The sequence below is a fragment of the Lutjanus erythropterus genome, chromosome 19 (genome assembly GCF_056507025.1).
Source record: "Lutjanus erythropterus isolate fLutEry1 chromosome 19, fLutEry1.hap2, whole genome shotgun sequence".
NCBI lineage: Eukaryota > Metazoa > Chordata > Actinopteri > Lutjaniformes > Lutjanidae > Lutjanus > Lutjanus erythropterus.
The window spans coordinates 7,472,022-7,491,741 of NC_139335.1; the positions used below are offsets into that span (position 1 = coordinate 7,472,022).

Genomic DNA, 19,720 nt, shown 5'->3' on the forward strand with positions numbered 1-19,720 from the left:
TGTATGTATGTATGGTCATATCCCTCTATGGTACACATTATGATGCCAGTGAGGGAAATGTGTTTTTATGTCTCAAAATAGACTAAATAAACATAATCTGAAGAAATTTTATTTTTATTTTTGGAAGTTTTTGGGGTTCGTTGCCTGTAGGCAACATTGTACCATAATGGTGCATAAGTGAAAAAGAATGTTCCTTTTCCAGTTTGAACATTGTTTATTTCATAAACATATGCAAAAATATTCAATAACATCAAGAAGTCACAATTCATTTTAAATTTTAAATTTAAAAGAATTATAAAAAGAATTCATATATATATGTATGTATGTATGTATGTATGTATGTATGTATGTATGGTCATATGTATGTATGTATGCTCATATGTATGGTCATATGTATGTATGTATGTATGTATGGTCATATGTATGTATGTTTGTATGCATGGTCATATGTTTGGCCATATGTATGAATGTATGCTCATATGTATGTACGTATGTATGTATGTATGCTCATATGTATGTATGTTCATATGTATGTATGTATGTATGCTCATATGTATGTATGTATGTATGCATGTATGGTCATATGTATGTATGTATGTATGTATGTGTATGTATGTATGTAAGGTCATATGTATGTATGTATGTATGTATGTATGTATGTATATACGTATGTATGTATGGTCATATCCCTCTATGGTACACATCATGATGCCAGTGAGGGAAATGTGTTTTTATGTCTCAAAATAGACTAAATAAACATAATCTGAAGAAATTTTATTTTTATTTTTATTTTTATTTTTGGAAGTTTTTGGGGTTTGTTGCCTGTAGGCAACATTGTACCATAATGGTGCATAAGTGAAAAAGAACGTTCCTTTTCCAGTTTGAACATTGTTTATTTCATAAACATATGCAAAAATATTCAATAACATCAAGAAGTCACAATTCATTTTAAATTTTAAATTTAAAAGAATTATAAAAAGAATTCATATATATATGTATGTATGTATGTATGTATGTATGTATGTATGTATGGTCATATGTATGTATGTATGCTCATATGTATGGTCATATGTATGTATGTATGTATGTATGGTCATATGTATGTATGTTTGTATGCATGGTCATATGTTTGGCCATATGTATGAATGTATGCTCATATGTATGTACGTATGTATGTATGTATGTATGCTCATATGTATGTATGTTCATATGTATGTATGTATGTATGCTCATATGTATGTATGTATGTATGCATGTATGGTCATATGTATGTATGTATGTATGTATGTGTATGTATGTATGTATGCACGGTCATATGTATGTATGTATGTATGTATGTATGTATGTATATACGTATGTATGTATGGTCATATCCCTCTATGGTACACATCATGATGCCAGTGAGGGAAATGTGTTTTTATGTCTCAAAATAGACTAAATAAACATAATCTGAAGAAATTTTATTTTTATTTTTATTTTTATTTTTGGAAGTTTTTGGGGTTTGTTGCCTGTAGGCAACATTGTACCATAATGGTGCATAAGTGAAAAAGAACGTTCCTTTTCCAATTTGAACATTGTTTATTTCATAAACATATGCAAAAATATTCAATAACATCAAGAAGTCACAATTCATTTTAAATTTTAAATTAAAAAGAATTATAAAAAGAATTTATATATGTACGTATGTATGTATGTATGTATGTATGTATGTATGTATGTATGTATGCTCATATGTATGTATGTATGCTCATATGTATGGTCATATGTATGTATGTATGTATGTATGGTCATATGTATGTATGTTTGTATGCATGGTCATATGTTTGGCCATATGTATGTATGTATGCTCATATGTATGTACGTATGTATGTATGTATGCTCATATGTATGTATGTATGTATGTATGTATGTTTGTATGGTCATATCCCTCTATGGTACACATTATGATGCCAGTGAGGGAAATGTGTTTTTATGTCTCAAAATAGACTAAATAAACATAATCTGAAGAAATTTTATTTTTATTTTTATTTTTATTTTTGGAAGTTTTTGGGGTTCGTTGCCTGTAGGCAACATTGTACCATAATGGTGCGTAAGTGAAAAAGAACGTTCCTTTTCCAATTTGAACATTGTTTATTTCATAAACATGCAAAAATATTCAATAACATCAAGAAGTCACAATTCATTTTAAATTTTAAATTAAAAAGAATTTAAAAAGTTTCTTGGCTAAATGTTGCCTGTAGGCAACATTGTACCATTTAGGAACAACCCATTGAAATAAATGTGTAAAGTATAAAACTTTAAACTACTTAAATCAACAAAGATAACCATTACCATAACCATTTGAAAAACAAAAACAACAAATTCCAGTGTTTGATCATCACTACTTCATTTCAGTGCATGTTTTCTGTCAGTCCCCTGTGTCTTTCCTGACATGTGTTGCCATCACTTGTGGTGTTGCTGCTCAGTTCTTATGGAACTCCATGAAGCCGTTTTTTTCAGGAGTGAAGCACAGGCAGGTGACACATTTTGTGCACTGTGATTTCACTATACCCTTACATCCAGGGTATCTGCATCTGCCCTTTTTCTCCACCCAAATAGGCCAGTGGTCGGTGTTGTGTTTGCTATAGTGATTCCATAATGGTTCACTGTTGCAGGCAACATTGCAACTTTCCATGATGGCACGTTGTTGCCTCAGGGCAACAGCTGCATTTTAACAAGTTTCCACTATTACATTAGTAAATAAGTTGCATGAAACTATCAAAACTTAAAGTTTACTCACCTATTAGTGTGAAGACATTTTTTTTCAGGTGGAAAAGGGACAAAAAATAACTTTTTGAGAGTCTTTTTTTTGCAGCAAGATAGCAGAGCTGTCTCCTTAGAAAAAGCCCGCCAAGAAGGGTTTCAAAATCGCTTCCTGGAGGTCATGTGACAACTTAAAGCATTGTCAATGGTTCCCTATGGTTTTACCTCTTTTTTAAAGTATTGCATCATTTAAAGGGATGCATTGTGGAGATGTGACACGGCAAAAATTGGTTTGTTGCCTGAGGGCAACATGGTACCATAGAGGGTTAAAATGTAGGGAGTAAAAGTAAAAAGTTGTCAGAAAAATAAGTACCCAAGTAAAGTACAGATACCTGAAAAATCTTCTTAAGGACAGTAACAATATATTTGTACTTAATTACTTCTCACCTCAATTTTTTTCCACAGACAGTTCTGACAGGAGAACACAGTGACAACTTGCAGGATCCTCCTCCTCGCTGTCAAAACTCAGGAACATAAAATGAACATCACTGTGTACTGTCACAGTCCAAATGTGTGATACAATAACTGAACCATTTTGACTGCAGTAATATCAGCCCGGTGCCTCACTTCTAGTCATTAAAAAGAACATGATGGAAATGAGATGGTACATGATAGCACCCTGTGGGGAAACAAAGGTGAGTGTAATATCATTTCATAAATGTTCCACTTGAGGTTTTCTCATTATCTTGCATTAACCTCTCCAGTCAACATGCCCGTATGGAGCTAGCACATCATTTCCTCTGCTGAAAGCAACGTCCCTGACCTTGTCTGACTGGCATTGTTTTCACTACAATTCCCAAACTGGTTTATAGGAGAGCCACTGTACAAATTTGACTGTTTTGGTGGACACAGGCTGAGTTGTGCTGACAAGGATTAATTTTTAAACCTGATTAAATCATGGTTTAACTTTAAATGATGTTGCAGAAAACTTTTAAATCAGCTTAAAATGAAAGATTGAATTTAAACTTCTCTTCAGCCCTCAGTTAACTTTTCAGTCTAAACCGAGATTAAATTTAATTCTGGTGCAACAACATCTTAAAATATGATCCAGTATAACTTTACATTTACACTTCAGGTGGTTTAACTTTTAAAAGGGCAAGCTTTTAGAGATGACTCAGCAAAATAATTAATAAATAACCAACCTTTTTGGCTAGCTTTTTCTTATTTTTTTAGCTAGCTGACAAAGAATGCAACATTTTGTTAAGAAATACAGAGTAGTAAAAAGTCAATGGTCTCCCCTCCCTCTTTTTCTAGGTCCTGACAATAATCAAACTGAACTCATTACTGAATTTATTTTAATTTGGGATAAGCAAGCATTCCCATCTTTATTAAACTCTATTTAATTTCAGTTTACCTTACTGAACTTGGATTTACCAAACTGAGATTAGTTTTTCATTGTGCAACAGAGCTTTGCTTAATTTAAAATCTGTATTTATTCATTTTAAACCTAGTTTTGCTCAACTCTGATTAGAACTAACTGTGGATTATATAATCATTAGACCTGTTTTCAAATAATTTTCTTGGATACATGGACACAAAACTGGTCCGGTTTTATAGCGCTGCATTGATGAGTCTCGTGTCTGTTTAGGGGTTTAAAAAACAACACAAAAACTAACACATTTAATCAGTTGTCAGCATAAACTGCACCCCAGCATCCCCAGTAATCAGCGAAACACTGTCACAGTGGGGGATGGATATGCTGCTCATGAATATTTCACTTCCGTTCGCTCTGTATTTGAAGTTTGTTAGCATCAAAAGTCATCACGTGTGCTGTTGAAGGCAGTTCATTGCATGACAGTTGACAATTTTGCCCACTGCCTGACTGGCTTTTAATCTTGTATGAATGAATTAGTATCAGTGTTTTTCTTTCAAGGGAGATAAAAGAGTACATTTTAAATTTACATAAACGCACCACGAAGCTTTTGAAGCTTTTATCCAAAGTAATTTACAAGTGCATCCAACCTCCAAAGAAAGCAGTGCTAGATGTCATCAAAAACTGTTTCTCCGTCAAAGAGTGTGTTCACTGTAGGCTACATCACAAATTCACACAGATTTTTTTTTTTTAATGAGCGTTAACAGGGTGCCAGTGTGGGTTACGACATGTGGCAATTTTAGTTATTTATAATTATTATTATTCATTAGCTGTATCAAAAACCATATTAATTGGTATATTATGCCATGCCTTATCAGATCATATGAATCCCTAATCCCTTTGTGAATGTTTTGTCCACATTATTTACATATTTGCTGCTTGTTAGTGGACAAAATATTGAAACAGCAGTGTCTCTTTTAATTGTCTGTCTTGACTATCTGGCACAAGTGTTGATATTAATAAAGTCAGTAACTGCAGCTCATTATAAGGGTGATTATTAGGCCGACAAGTAATAAAAGTGACATCAGTGTTTATAATCGTTGCATTAATGAAGAGCTGTTTTCTGATGTAGACCCCAGTCTACTCTGCTACAGATGTCAAAACCAACATGATAGTAAACTCAGCACTTAAATATAATAAGTAAAGAAAAACTTAGGCAGGCAATGCAAACAAGTGGTGTCAAGACAACAAACACATTTATGCCAGATGCAACAAATTGCACTTCTTTAAAGATTGCTGTAACTACAGATAAGTTACAGTCAGGGATCCTAAGGTTACTGATCTGTGAACACATTGATATTACCCTTAAAACGAAGCACAATGAGAATGTCCTCCTTGTTTAGCTGGAAGATCAGAGACATCTGCTGGTCATGAAACACACTGCAATGTAAACTGCCTGTCAGTGACTGGGGTTGGGTTTATTTTAACTTTTAAGAGAAAATGAATCAAATGTGAAAGACAAGAAACTGTCGAGATTTAATGACAGAAATGCTCACTTAAGGGTGAAATTCTGCTCTTTTCATGTAGCTGTCCTGTTTGTACTGATGGAAAATGTAATAAATTGAAGCAACAAAGCGAGTTTTCCTGCTACAAAGTCTTTAGTTCTCCCTGCATCCACTGGATTTAAGCTTTCCAGACTCCTCCTCTGTGTAGCTATTTGGCATGCAAAATGAGTATTTCTGTCTTCTAACGCTATATTTTGGGCAGCTCACCCCCACAATGCATTCTGGTACACGTAGGCACTGCTGCATGGCTATATTTACCATCAACACTGATTGAAAACACATGAAAAGTGCAAAATTTTCCCTTTAAGTTGGATGTGAGGTTTTCGGCCATTAAACCCCCAACTGTTTCTTGCCTTTCCAATGTGAGGAGGTTAGAAATCTGATGATTCACCAAATTTGTCCTAGTTAGGTCACAACTCGAAGGGATGTACTGCTGTGGTGCCTTAACAGTTTCACATTTACACAATTAAATAAAAGCTGTGCTGTGTTTAATTTCTTCATTAATTTCAGCACAAAACAAAAAAAGTCTGGTTAGGCACAGAAAAAAAGATTTAATTTGTTTACAAAACATGCAAACAAATATCAAGTGAACACATTTAATGTATATTAATACATAAAACCTTGATATTCACAACAAAAGTTGCATGTATGATACATAGTGTTGATAGACTCTGGCACAAACACGTGAATATTCAAGACAATATCAACAAATGTCCCCTTTTCAATTACACAAAAAGTAAAAGCTGCACATAATTTGACTCATGTTGCACTCTGAATAAACAGCTCAATGGTGGGCTAATGACAAAAAATATACACCAGTTTCAACTTCAGCAGTAACTGATTGTGATGGGTCATGTTGTTTATGCTTCAGCGTTTTCCTATGAAGAGTGCTCTGTGTTTCATGTGTCCCAACCAGAAAAAAGTAGCACCTGAGCCTGCAGAAACTGTCTTTCATCTGAACATCTTTCATCTCATATTCAAATTTCTAATACAGAAGGCAATATGTGGTAAGGAATGTCAATCATTCACTCTACAACGTCCAACAGCAAATCTCAGCAAGGAACAAATACAGTGTAACAAATATCCAGATTTGCACAGTAACTGTATATCATCAATAATGTATCAATACAATCCCTTCACCCATCATTTCTTTTACAGCAGTTGTGTGATGCAATAATTAGGAAACATGAGTGTCTGCTGCCATTCCTGATTCAGTCGGTGTACATGTAGTGCACATGTAAATAAAATAGTAGCCGTTGTACACGTGTGCTAGGTCCTAATTTATCTATACAGTGAGCACCATTAGCCTGATATCTTAAAACTCAGTTAACCCCTAAATCAAAAAATAAATCATATTTTTCTCTAGACTGTAGTGATATTTATCCATCTAGAATTGCTGAGTTTTGGGGACATATGGATTATGAAGATGTCTGCCTTCTCTCCAATATAATGGGAGTAAATTGCACTCTGCTTGTGATGCTCGAAGCACCAAGACATGCATTTGAAAAATTAAAAAACACGTGTCTCCTTACAAAAATCATGACCCCGTTACGATACAAATGAACACGATGTTTGTTGATATCGTGTCCATTTATGTCAGCTCTTAAAATGACACAGACATGCCATTGGAATTCTAAAATAAAGGCATATCTTAAAGATAATGATAGAGAAAGATTCGGATATATTCTACCAAAGAAAAAAAGTAAGTCCTCCATGAAACTGCTCACAACAAGGTCTGTGGATTATCTTGAGCAACCAGGTCAAGATTCTTGGAAAGAGAAATGGCTTTGAAGTTTTTAAAACTCTGCAACTCACACCAAAATAATCTAGATGGATAAAAAGCACTACAGGCCAGGGGGAAATGTGTTCTTTTGACTTGGGTTAATTATCCCTTTAAAACTTTGTTTAAGTATAAACTGAGATCAAAATGTTGATTGTCAGTAGTTCAAAAATGATATCATGTAGGTCTAAATATGTTTATGTTCACAACTGTAACTGTAAAGAATGTGGATGAATAGTTTGACCATGATCCAACCTAAAAAAAATGGCAAATACAAACAAAAACACTTTGCATCCTTCATTTTTTTGGCTAATATGGCAAAAGATCAGCAAGTTCACTCAGTTATAAGAAAAGTATAATTATTTCTCCAAAACATCAAATATGGATGCTATACCAACACCAACAGTACTCACTGTATATAAATATACATACAATCATCCTGCCTTTTCTCTCACCATCATTTCTCAACATTCAAACCAACTCCTACTACCTCAATCCTTCATAATATCAAAATGTTTCTTTAGCAAAACAGAGTTCCCTTTGACACACCACTTCTCCCTTTTTCCTCCCTCTTTAACATGACATCATGAGGTCTGGTCATTCAGCTGTCTGTAGACCCGCTGCCCTTATTCTTGTTACGACTGAGTGGGAAAGTGGACTTGCTCTGTGGCTGGGTCATTTTACTAGCCAGGTAGACAAAGGGCTCGATGAGCGTGCGCCGGTCCACCACAGACACCTCCCACAGACGCACCTTCTCGTTTTTCGCCCAGTTCTGGGCCATGTTAGAGTCAACTCTCCTCTCGTCCTGCTTGTCCAGCTTGTTACCCAGAACAACAATGGTCACCTGTGGATCAGGATCATCGCGTTAGCCCCATGCCGGTGTGAGGAAACAACATCCAAATGGATAATTTACACAGGGAGGGTTCCTATATCTTTTGCGAAGTAATTTTCCAGCTGCAAGGTGCAATTATAATAGAATTCTTTTCACTGTCAATTAATCTGTAGATTGATTTAGTAAAACTGTTCTGAGTTCCCTAGATTGATCCCATTTAATTATCCCAGCCTCCCAAGCACATAAATGGGTTCAGTCCTCACCTCTTTCTTGTCTCTGTGACGGTCAATGTCCTTCTTGAGGGCCTCCATCCGCTTAAAAGACTCCTTACTGTCAATGCTGTAGACAAGTACAAAACCATCTGCAAAAGTGTAGTAATGTCGAGGAAACTCCATTCCATCCCGGAGACCGCGGGTGTCATAGAAGCGGACCTGTTCTCGTGTGCCACGGTCAGTTTCTATGGATCCAATGTAGATATCCTCCAGGGTCTCCATGGGCTCTGAACCTATCAGTGAAACAAAGACAAGTGTATATGGTGTGATATACTGTGCAACTTTTAAGACAATTACTTGAAATTAATATATTTTGAGCAATTTTATATGCCCTTACTTGAAACAAATAGCAATACACTGTGTATGACAGGGTGTATCATGTCAGTAATAGTGATATAAGTTCCATAATATTTAATTCCAAGTTAACAATAGAAACTGGCATGTAGTAAGATGTATAATATGAATTCACAAAACTTGAAAAGACCCTGTCATGGTATTTTATTCTTCTAGGGTCTTATCACTAGGTCTGTGTCACCCAGTGTGTTATCTTATGCTATCAGCTGTTCACAGTAAGTTCTGGCTGCTCCTTTAAGTGCCAGAGTGAACATGAAGCAGCAGCCAAAATCAGATTACAGTGCATGCACAAAAGACCAATAACACAGACTTCATATGCAGCACACTGTCTTATGAAAGTGAATATGGAGGCCATTAAAGTCAGCATTTATTGTTTCATTTTTAAGTTGATGTGCAGCGGAAGTCAGCAAATTCATGAACTGACAATTCCAGGGTGTCAACTTTTTTAACTACATCTGTCTCCACCTCTCCACAAGAGTCTCGCAGCAAGACACTTCAGCCATAAAAGTCACATGAATGACGTAACATGACATGAATGTCATATGACTGTTCATACTGAGGTCGCACTGCAAAAAAAAAAGACCTGTACCTGATTTAGGAAAGTGGCCCAAATCAGAATTGTTTTTCAGAAAACTCTAATGCCTTTAAATGTACCACTAATGGCTATCAAACATTTTAAACATGTAATGTCAGTAATTACACAGAGAATAAGAAACCTGTAACACACTAATGACAACTGTATGCACAATGCACCAAAGGCTGCTCAGTAGTAGCATTAACTCATGGAACTAATCAATTCAAAAACATGTAACGTTTTACATTACTATATTTACATGTATACACAGATAGTATTATTATATAACAAAACGTATACCTGCCACATGATTGGCATACAGCAGTTGTTCCAAAACAGCCGTTTTACCAACTGCACCCTGGCCACACACGACCACTTTACAGCTTTTGCCCATGACTCACTCGCAGGTCAGAAAATCTGTTTTTCGGAGAAAATACACAGATGAAAAACTGTTGAATCAAACGCTTTATTCACGTTACAGTGGCATAACATAACATAGCACAGTACCGCACATGCGTTTTGATAACGTTGCTTACATTTCATCTGAATCTGTTATTGTTAAACACATTATAAATATGAAGATTTATGAAAAAACGTACGTTTTCCAGATAACAGTAGCTAGCTGAGTAGGCAATGCTAACGTCTCTATAGTAAGAAATAGAGATAGCTTAGCATTAGCTTTCGGTGAGATACAGAGCCGCGATTTCGCATACCAACTGACTAATAATACCTGAAACTGACTAAGACGGTTAAAACTCATGTCCTCAAAAACATATGCGCTGATATTGCTTAGCTGTGGGTAAATATGTAGTCAGTATGAGAATAATTTATACTTGCAAGCGAGCAGCTTTCCTTACCTAGCTGACTACTTCCTGTTTACAGTGTACGTAACTCCCGCAATATGAAACCCCGCCCCCTCCTCATTGACGGCAAAATGGCGACGGAGAGCTGTGATGCTGTGAATATGGACCCTGACATGGAAATGCTCAGCGACGAAGAATTAGAAAGGTAACGTTAATACAAATTAAGTCTGTGTTGTCAGCGGTTGAATTGCGTCTGTAATGAAGTCTCATATTGACTTGTGTACTCACAAGTCGTTGCCATTGTGATTTTCTCGTCGTACAATGAAAGCTAAGTAGCGCGCTGCCGTGTTTAGCTTGCTTGTCCTCCTGTTAGCTAGCTCCTGTGCTGGATTTCTAGGCTGCAGTCAGCCACATTGTGATTTCTATATACAACTGTCGTTGTCTGTCGAGTGTTAAAAGTTGACTGGGCCAGGAGTAGTGCATTCACATTATTGATATATTCAAAGTGTGACATTAACGTTAGCTGGCGAACTAAGTTCATGTTAGTTAATGGCACCATTCACTCACTGTGTGGTCGTGATGTAAAACATGAAAGGCTTCCAAAAAAAGTCATGGCAGTGGCCCACAGCATGGTGTCATATATTCCTGGCTCTGCACGCAGTCCGCTTCACAAAATAGCTACGTGCTTGATTGGAGTAGACACTTCTGCCCCTGCTAGTTTGGCTCTTTCTATGTTTAGCTAACTCGGGCCAGCAAGATGCACACTTAACTACTGTCCTGGACAAGCCCACTTTACACGCGTGTGAATTTTAAACAATAATGTTTATGAAGTCATTTGTAAAACAAACCTATCTAATAATTATAAAAACAATAACAACAATAATAATCGATATTTATACAGCACACTCCTTAACTGACTGCATTATTAATGTATCCTGACTGTGCAATAGCAGTATTCACGCAGGTATAGTTTGATTTCATGCTGTGCAATACCAGTATTAAACTTAGGTGTGTTGTCATTTAGGCCTGGTCGGTATAGCTGAAAAACCTGCCATGATAGTGAAATTTGATGTCGGACGATCCTCTTATATTGATCCTTTTGTATTTTACCTTTTGTTTATGTTGCTTGTTTACTTATACACTTCACAGCAGTAACACTTAACATGTCTCTGTTGGACTAATTAAGGATTATTTTATCTGATCTTATCTAATCTTATCTTAAATAAGTATAGTTAGTGCTGGCTATCATTCAGAAACTTACAATACCAGTACCCATAAAGCGATACCTATACCAAAGGAGTACTTCATTCTGTACATGTTTGAAAAGGATCTTCTTTAGGAAGAATACTTACAGAGATTGGCTGCAAGTCAAGTCATATAAATAGCCATGTTTTTCCCAGATCTAGGTACTAAAAGGATTGAATGCTGGTATTGTTTGACTGGAGAAGCTTCAATACTACTTGGAACTGGGTTATTTCAATTTATACCTTAAGGCAATGAGTACAGATACCCAGTCCAAAGTATAGTACAGTCATGCTCTGTATAAAACTGCATTCATCTGTCTGCAAATTTTGGTTTTAACCTTCCTTTCTGTCTTACTGCCCACCTTTACACAGGGAAGCGGAAGGTTTCAAAGAGCAAGGGAATGCCTTTTATATCAAGAAGGATTATGCAGAAGCATTCAATTATTACACCAAGGCCATAGGTAATTATACCTAAATAATCTGGGTCAGTTTTCCTGTTAGTTGATGGGGTGATGTTGATTTTTCTTTTTGGATAAGAAATAAAAGTTTGAATTCTGTCTGTCTGTCCTTGATATGATATTAACAACTTGTCTTTTCAAACAGACATGTGTCCGAAGAATGCAAGTTACTATGGAAACCGGGCGGCCACGCTAATGATGTTGTGTCGGTACAGAGAGGCTTTAGAGGATTCCCAGCAGGCAGTGCGACTAGATAACTCCTTCATGAAGGCAAGTTGTGTCAAACAGACATTAAATGTTACATTCTAAAGGGGAAGAAAGTTTTTTGTGTTCTGGGTGTTACTTTATTATTTTATTTTCCCGTATATACACAGCGTGTTCCTGCCTCCACTGGTAATGCAAATTTATGCAATTTTATGCAGATTTATCCAAATAACAATGTGTAATTATAAGGTTTCCTACTGGAGCTGCAACGATTAATCGATTATTAATTCACTATTAAATTAACTCGCAGCTATTTTGATGAGTGATTAATCATTTTGACTGTATTTTTTTGATTAAAAAAAATGTTAATTTCTGTTACTGTGTTAAAAGAAAATCCCATTATGTGTTAGCATCGAGCAAATTGACTACTAATAATTTAAAAATCGATTAAGCAATCCAAAAATCAACTCAGGAGTCATTAAAAGAGTCACAGTACTTCAGATAATCTTTTTCTTTTTTTTTTTTAATTGTCCCACCCATACACAGTGCCCAACTGATTTCAGCAAGGGTGGGAATTCACTTCAGTCTGTGAACTGTCTGTCTTTCACCCACAGGGTCATCTGCGAGAGGGGAAGTGCCACCTGTCTCTTGGCAATGCAATGGCTGCCAGCCGCTGTTTCCAGAAGGTTCTGGAGCTTGAGCCAGACAACAGCCAGGCCCAGCAGGAGGTGAGTCAGCCTCAGTTTGAGAGAGCATGATCTGACAACTTGGACATGATTATCCACTATCAGATAAGCTTTTGGCCAAGCGAGTGTAAATAAAGTGAAAAAGTCTGGTACTGAGCGGTTTAAGGGGAGATCAACCAGAGTTACTGTTAATTCTCAGTGAGAAAGCCAGGAGGCAAATTTTAGTGTTGTTCACAGAGTACTGCTGCTTGCATTGACCTGGTTTTTACAAGCACTACACATGACACACAAGAGAGGCCAGTGGTAGCTACAGAGAAATAAATTGCCTACTACGGGTCTTTGACATTTTTACTGAATACCAAAAATTCCTTTGTCAGGTGAAGAATGCAGAATCCATCCTTGAATATGAGAGAATGGCAGAGATTGGATTTGAGAAGAGAGACTTCCGGATGGTAAGCCACACAGTAATTACACTCTTAGTTCATTTTGTCAGTAGTATGGCATGTCACCAATAACAGACATGTCAAAGAACACAGACTACAAGTGTGCTGTTTTTGTGTTTAGGTTGTTTTTTGCATGGACCGTGCCTTGGAGTCTGCCTCAGCCTGTCACCGGTTCAAGATACTGAAGGCAGAGTGCTTAGCGCTGCTGGGACGCTACCCTGAGGCTCAGTCTGTAGCCAGGTTAGACAGCATATTGGATTAATACTTTGATTCACTTAATGCTTTGACATTATTGGTATTTGTCACATTGAGGGCAGGGTGAAAGCAAACACTGGTGTGTGTATGTCATACCAACTCAAAACAGTTCTCATTCTGACGTATTAGCAAAATGCCAGCCTCAACAAATGAGTAATCCTAAACATTAGGAATGCACAATATGGATTTTTTTCAGTCGATACAGCAACCAATAATTACCTGCTTCTCATGGCTGATACGGATGAGATAACCAATAATTGCATATTTTTGTATTTTAAAAAAAAACAAGTTCATATAACCTGTAGTTTATGCACATTTAAGGGGAAGGAAAGGATCAGATGTTGAGAGCAAAAAGTGATTATTTAATATTCCATAGCTCTGACCTAACAAGAGTTGCTATAGTTCTATCAAAAAACATATACTTTGGTTTCATAGAGCATTTTACCTAAGAATTCAAATGAAATGTTTGGGCATAATCTGTCAAGTCAGATATTGATATAGCTGATGTCTATCACCTATAATTTCATTTTCAGAATAATAAGTATAATAGAAATTTCATATTATCAGCAGATAATTTATCACTCCTTATATTTAGCACCATTCCAACTGTATACCAGAGCTCTGTAGAAATGGGAATATCATGATATGACTTGAAAGAACCAATATAAAAATTAAGATCTTAAATTTCAGACACTGACTGCACAAGGTTAACTATTATTTACTGAGCCGTTTAATCTTTTACATCTCATTTGCCTTGAAAATTATGCGTCTCTGGGGAGTGCCTTCAGGAACTGCATGGCACTTGTTCTGTTTACAGAGAGATGTGGAAAGACATTCTCACATTTTGAAGCAGGAAATGAATAACTTTGGTTGGTGTTCTCCTTCCATTACTGATATGTCTGTCCTGGCTTTTACTGTCAGTTGCTGCCTGCCTTACTGTCTCATCACTGAAGGGAAGCCTTGATTCACACAGTAAACTGTAGTGTCCAGGTGTGAACTAAAACTTAGATGATGATACAAAGTGTAGTGGCTATTTTTGCTGTCATTTCAGTCTTGTTTCTGTTTTGTACAATATATATGCTTCATTTTAACATTAATGTTAACTATTTGCTCCAATTTAGTGATATTCTGCGAATGGACTCCACTAATGCAGATGCGCTGTACGTGCGCGGTCTTTGTCTGTACTATGAGGACTGCATTGACAAGGCTGTCCAGTTCTTTGTCCAGGCTCTGCGTATGGCTCCTGACCATGACAAGGCTCGGCTTGCATGCAGAGTGAGTAATTCAGTACAAGAGTTTCATAAATCAAACCAACTTTTTTGTTAATACCTTTAAATATGACCATTACAAAATTATAAATTATGTTTTCCTCCAAAAGTGACTGTTAGCTTAGAAAAATTGATAAAATAAAAGATTGTGGTGTTTTCTCATTCATCTTAAGTGTGGTTGACATTACTGTTAATGTCAGCCAGAGGAGCTTTTAAGGTTTTCCTATACGTTATCTTTCCAGAATGCCAAAGCACTAAAAGCCAAGAAGGAGGAGGGGAACAAGGCATTCAAGGAAGGAAACTTTGAGGCAGCTTATGAGCTGTACTCTGAGGCACTAACAATAGACCCCAACAACATCAAGACCAACGCCAAGCTGTACTGTAATAGGGCCACTGTTGGATCTAAGGTGAGGAATATATACAGCAGATGCACCACTGGTTCCATCAACATCTGATAAATTGTTTTGGGTGGTCAACTGTAGAATGTATCCAAATCCATTTTCTGGGCACTTTGTCTTTGACAACAGGTCAGCAAATATTGCTACAACACTGACAAAATACAGGAAAGGTGGAAACAAAGGAAATAGGATAGAGGAAGCGACTTGTGTGTTACATGAAGAGAACTATGCATTTGACATGATGTGGGACCGAGATAGTCTTGATGTCGGTAGCTGAATCCTCTGCTTGTTGTAGTCATATATTGATATAATCACATACAAGTCATCATCCATTCATAACACACATACACCCTCATTTAATCATAGGTTGAGGTATGTCTATTGCTGAGAACAGAGGGCTGAGGACATGCTAAGAATAGAGTTTGTTCATTGGTGCAAAATTTGCAGCTGTGCATTGCTATGTTTCTTGTTTCGTAGCTACTGTTGTGAAGTGGACACAGTGTGGTTACATTTAAGGCCAAAAGCTGCTTGGTTAGGTTTAGAAAAAAGATGCACTTGGTTAAGTTTGGGCACCAAAACTATTTAGTTAGGTCCAGGGCCAGATACCTCAATGGATGTTGCAACAATATTATAGTGATGACTACTGGTAAATATTAAAATATTTAGGTTTTTGATAAATAATCATCAGTAATGTGGATATTAATGATAAAGTGCATAAAGGTGTCATTCTCCTACTCTCTCTCCCTTTTTCCTGTCATATTGTCTGCTGTCCTATAAATGAACTGCATAAAAGCCCCAGAGAAATATAAAAATAAATAAGTATGTTAATTTCATAGTTTCCAAGTGTGGTAAGCAAAAGACAAAGGAGGTCAGAATGGATGCATGGGTCAAACACAGGAGACCTGGGTTAGTTTCCCATGTGAAGCCAATTTGTTAAAACCAAACCATGATTTCTCTCTCTGTTCCTCCATTCAAATCTACTGCATGTAGAACCAGTCTCATTGCATTTTTTTGCATAATAATCAGGTACCGTTAACGTGTTCTCACCCTGCAGCGTGGCAATAACCGTTCTCATCCCAGCTCTCTGATAGTATGAAGTTTTGTTTCTTTTTTTGTGCATTTGCCATGTTGCGCTGTCTTCTGTCGTGTTATGAGAACGAGACCGCTACTTTTCTTTCTCTAACTCTGCCTCACATAATCACAATTTTTTCTTTTTCCCTGAAAGCTGAAAAAACTAGAACAGGCCGTTGAAGACTGCACGAAGGCCATTAAACTGGATGAGACCTATATCAAGGCCTATCTACGGAGAGCACAGTGGTATGTCCAGGTTTTCTGACTTGGTTGTTAATAGAGATAGCAAGTTATAATATATTTGGTTTTCAGATATCATTATCTTGTCCTATTGTTCAAACGAGTTAAAGAAACAGTAATACACTTTTTGTGCATATTTGGCTGCAGCTACATGGACACAGAGCAGTATGAAGAGGCAGTGCGAGACTATGAGAAGGTTTACCAGACAGAGAAGACAAAAGGTGAGAACCAAACTCCTCTGTTGTGGCTGAGCTGACACAGCTTTTCAACACGGATGTTTCCTCCTTATTGTCCCCTTATTATTTCTCGACCCGTTTTGTCTTTTTCACTCTCTAGAACACAAGCACCTCCTGAAAAATGCGCAGCTGGAGTTGAAGAAAAGCAAGCGGAAAGATTACTACAAAGTTCTTGGGGTGGATAAGAATGCCACAGAAGAGGAGATCAAGAAAGCTTACCGCAAACGGGCACTTTTACATCACCCAGGTACTTTGAGTGATAATTCAGATTTTTTGCAGTGCAGCTGAATGATGTATCCATAGCCAGAGTATGGCTGCCCCCTGAAAGTCTTATGTTCAAATCATTAGTTGGTGTCCCCTCAGTCGACGGAGATTCTTCCATGTGAGCTTTTTTTTCCTTTGCAGTCAGAGTGCATTATAAAAACAGGATAAAACAAAAAGAAGCTTACAAAAATAAACAGGGAGAACATTTTAGTGAGGAATTATGGATTATGAAACGAGTTGGTAAACTCTAAGTCACCACAAACTACAAACCTAACTGTGATGGAAGCAGAGAAGAGTGACAGAAATAGAGCAGAGGTGATGCACTGTCAGCCACTTCATCAGAGCTCACTTTGCTTGCTTTACTGTGGGTAACACACTGACCATAAGTACCTCATACAAGCTCAAAAAACCTAAACAAAAAAATCCTCCAACAAAATAATCATTGTGCAATTCTTTATAATACTATATACAACTATCTCTTGGCTCAGTGACGTTTGTGGTGTTTATATCTCTTTCCTCTGCTTCCCTTCAGACCGTCACAGCGGGGCGAGTCCTGAGGTTCAGAAGGAGGAGGAGAAGAAGTTTAAGGAGGTGGGCGAGGCTTTCAGCGTGCTTTCAGACGCAAAGAAGAAGTCTCGCTACGATAGTGGTCAGGATCTGGAGGACGACGGCATGAACATGGGAGGTCAGCACCTGGACAAACTGGGGGGTGGGAGGTTTCAAGGGTGAATAGGACCTTCTTATTATAAAACAGCGGCTCTCTGTGCTGATATTGATTGTTTTTGTCTCCACCAGATTTTGATGCCAACAACATTTTCAAGGCATTCTTTGGAGGCCCAGGAGGTTTTAGTTTTGAAGGTACTTTGTGCATAAAGTTGAGAAACTATGCTTTTCTACAGTTAGTCAGCCATTCATATTTAAAGAATACATGAGTTATTGACTTGTTTGTTGTTTGTTTCAGCATCTGGACCAGGAAATTTCTTCTTCCAGTTCGGTTAATTGGAGGATTCGTCTACCTTAACAGTTACTACATCAGGACTTTTCAACAATGTCAACCCCCCGACCCACCATCCATATTTAATGACTGACTGATTGCAAGTCAGACTCTTGTCTATGCCATTGACTGAATGAATGCAACCCAATGACCACATGCAACAAACGATTTAAAGCCCGTATAGCAAGGACGCCAAGATGGCTCAGACTGAGTTGATAGTGTTACTGGTTTTGGATTTGGTTTTCTTCTTTCCAGAATGAAACTTGAATGCAAGTCAGTAATGGCTAAACAACCCTGGTCCAAATATGTCTCTCGATTTTTGAGATAGGAGAGATTGTGCAGCTATTGTATTAGAGCTTTTAGGGATCCATGCAGGAAGTGACATCCTGGGGAAACTCTTGAGATGCAACTGAGCATTGAGCAAGCTATTATCCGGCTCCTCTCAACTTACTGCTGAGCTGGTATTCTCTGCATGAAAGTTAATAACTTGCTTAATGATTTCTGAAGAAAATCACTGAGCAAGTGGCACCTCCCCCCCGTTTTTGAAGAATCTGTCAGACAGACAGTTGGCTGCTACGAATTCGCACTGGAAACTGCCTCCTTGTCATAAGCCAATAGATACACTTGAGCATTTTTTTTTAATTCTCAACAGCTGGAGCCTAGACGTACACACACAGTACAGCTGAAGCACGCTAGAAAGATGGCAGTGCAGACAGCTGTGCTGGCTTTTTTGCCAGCAAGTCCCCCTCCCGCTTGTTGTCACAGGTTTTGTGTTGATGTTGCCATTCACAGATTGTTGCATTGTACATTTTACTGGAATGTAAAGTGTTGATTTGTGATGATAGTTGATTATTTTTTTTCCATTTTTTTTATTTTGATATGTATATTTATTGTAAATTTGCTGTCTGATAGAACCATCTGTGTAAGATGAGGACACTTTTCTGTTACGCAACAGTTTTAAAGAGACACCAATTATGAGCATCCTTTTGGCACAAAATTCAGGAAGTGAATTGTTTTGCTTGGTCTGCATGAAATATTACATATAAATAGATTGTGCTCTGTGTGTTTTTTGACTGTGATGCAAGCTGCCTAATTTTACCCAATGCAACAGATATGTTTAAGAATAGAACAAATATCACGTGATATGTGTTTGCTATTGTCTAAGGAGGTAAGGCGACACTGTGATGATGGAAACCTGGTCATGTTCAGTTAACTTCCTGATGAGTGTCTTTTTCTCTCGATGTGCTTCATGAAGAAAAGTGTCCCCATCTTTACTCTCTTTATTTTTGCCCTTATGGTGAAACCATCCTCTCTTTACCCTTGAAAAGTACCAGCCATGTCAATAAAGTTGGCCTCCTCTGGGTTTCCCCAAAACTGTTGATTTTCTTTAGTTTTGGAGCCATATTAGTCGCACTTTATTTTACAGTGCAGTAAAAAGAAGCAACAAGCTATACTTTATATCAAATTAGACAGAATCTGTTGTTAATTAGACCTTAAATGGTTATAATGAGTGGTCTCTAAATTTAAGCAGATCTTATGTTAAATACAACGCTGCCACATTACAAAAACAATTTGTTAAATGTGTACAATACAGAAACAGTGCCTACAAATCTCGCGAGATTTTTGCAAATTCTGGGTTCCTCTCTCGCTGTTAGTGTGGTTGCT

At 37.2% G+C, this 19,720-nt stretch overlaps 2 protein-coding genes across 6 annotated transcripts; one reads left to right on the top strand and one right to left on the bottom strand.

Moving 5' to 3' along the window:
* Positions 1 to 6,150: 6,150 nt before the first annotated feature.
* On the bottom strand, positions 6,151 to 10,390 carry nkiras2 (NFKB inhibitor interacting Ras-like 2). 4 transcript variants are annotated; one of them, XM_084743382.1, is made up of 4 exons: positions 10,325 to 10,390; positions 9,792 to 9,908; positions 8,555 to 8,796; positions 6,151 to 8,303 (listed from the first exon to the last, which is right to left on the bottom strand). In XM_084743382.1, exons 2-4 carry the CDS (start codon positions 9,883 to 9,885, stop codon positions 8,061 to 8,063), a joined length of 579 nt encoding a protein of 192 aa, XP_084599508.1. In that variant the 5' UTR covers positions 9,886 to 9,908; positions 10,325 to 10,390; the 3' UTR covers positions 6,151 to 8,060. The 4 variants fall into 4 exon arrangements, with proteins under 4 accessions (XP_084599508.1, XP_084599507.1, XP_084599506.1 ...); XM_084743381.1 differs by having other exon boundaries at positions 10,349 to 10,387; XM_084743380.1 differs by having other exon boundaries at positions 10,028 to 10,342.
* On the top strand, positions 10,384 to 19,429 carry dnajc7 (DnaJ (Hsp40) homolog, subfamily C, member 7). 2 transcript variants are annotated; one of them, XM_084743378.1, is made up of 14 exons: positions 10,384 to 10,499; positions 11,911 to 11,999; positions 12,142 to 12,266; positions 12,815 to 12,928; positions 13,264 to 13,338; positions 13,451 to 13,569; positions 14,706 to 14,859; positions 15,095 to 15,259; positions 16,476 to 16,567; positions 16,709 to 16,782; positions 16,898 to 17,044; positions 17,594 to 17,746; positions 17,857 to 17,919; positions 18,023 to 19,429. In XM_084743378.1, the coding sequence occupies exons 1-14, from the start codon at positions 10,393 to 10,395 to the stop codon at positions 18,058 to 18,060; spliced, it is 1,515 nt and encodes a 504-aa protein (XP_084599504.1). In that variant the 5' UTR covers positions 10,384 to 10,392; the 3' UTR covers positions 18,061 to 19,429. The 2 variants fall into 2 exon arrangements, with proteins under 2 accessions (XP_084599504.1, XP_084599505.1); XM_084743379.1 differs by lacking the exon at positions 11,911 to 11,999 and having other exon boundaries at positions 10,419 to 10,499.
* Positions 19,430 to 19,720: the final 291 nt, after the last annotated feature.

Coding starts and splice junctions, on each gene's coding strand:
- nkiras2 (XM_084743382.1), bottom strand. CDS start 9,885: ATGGGCAAAAGCTGTAAAGTGGTCGTGTGTGGCCAGGGTGCAGTTGGT. Junction 8,797..9,791: donor GTATGCCAATCATGTGGCAG/GTATACGTTTTG, acceptor TTTCACTGATAG/GTTCAGAGCCCATGGAGACC. Junction 8,304..8,554: donor GTCACAGAGACAAGAAAGAG/GTGAGGACTGAA, acceptor CCTGATCCACAG/GTGACCATTGTTGTTCTGGG.
- dnajc7 (XM_084743378.1), top strand. CDS start 10,393: ATGAAACCCCGCCCCCTCCTCATTGACGGCAAAATGGCGACGGAGAGC. Junction 14,860..15,094: donor AGGCTCGGCTTGCATGCAGA/GTGAGTAATTCA, acceptor TTATCTTTCCAG/AATGCCAAAGCACTAAAAGC. Junction 17,747..17,856: donor CGACGGCATGAACATGGGAG/GTCAGCACCTGG, acceptor TGTCTCCACCAG/ATTTTGATGCCAACAACATT.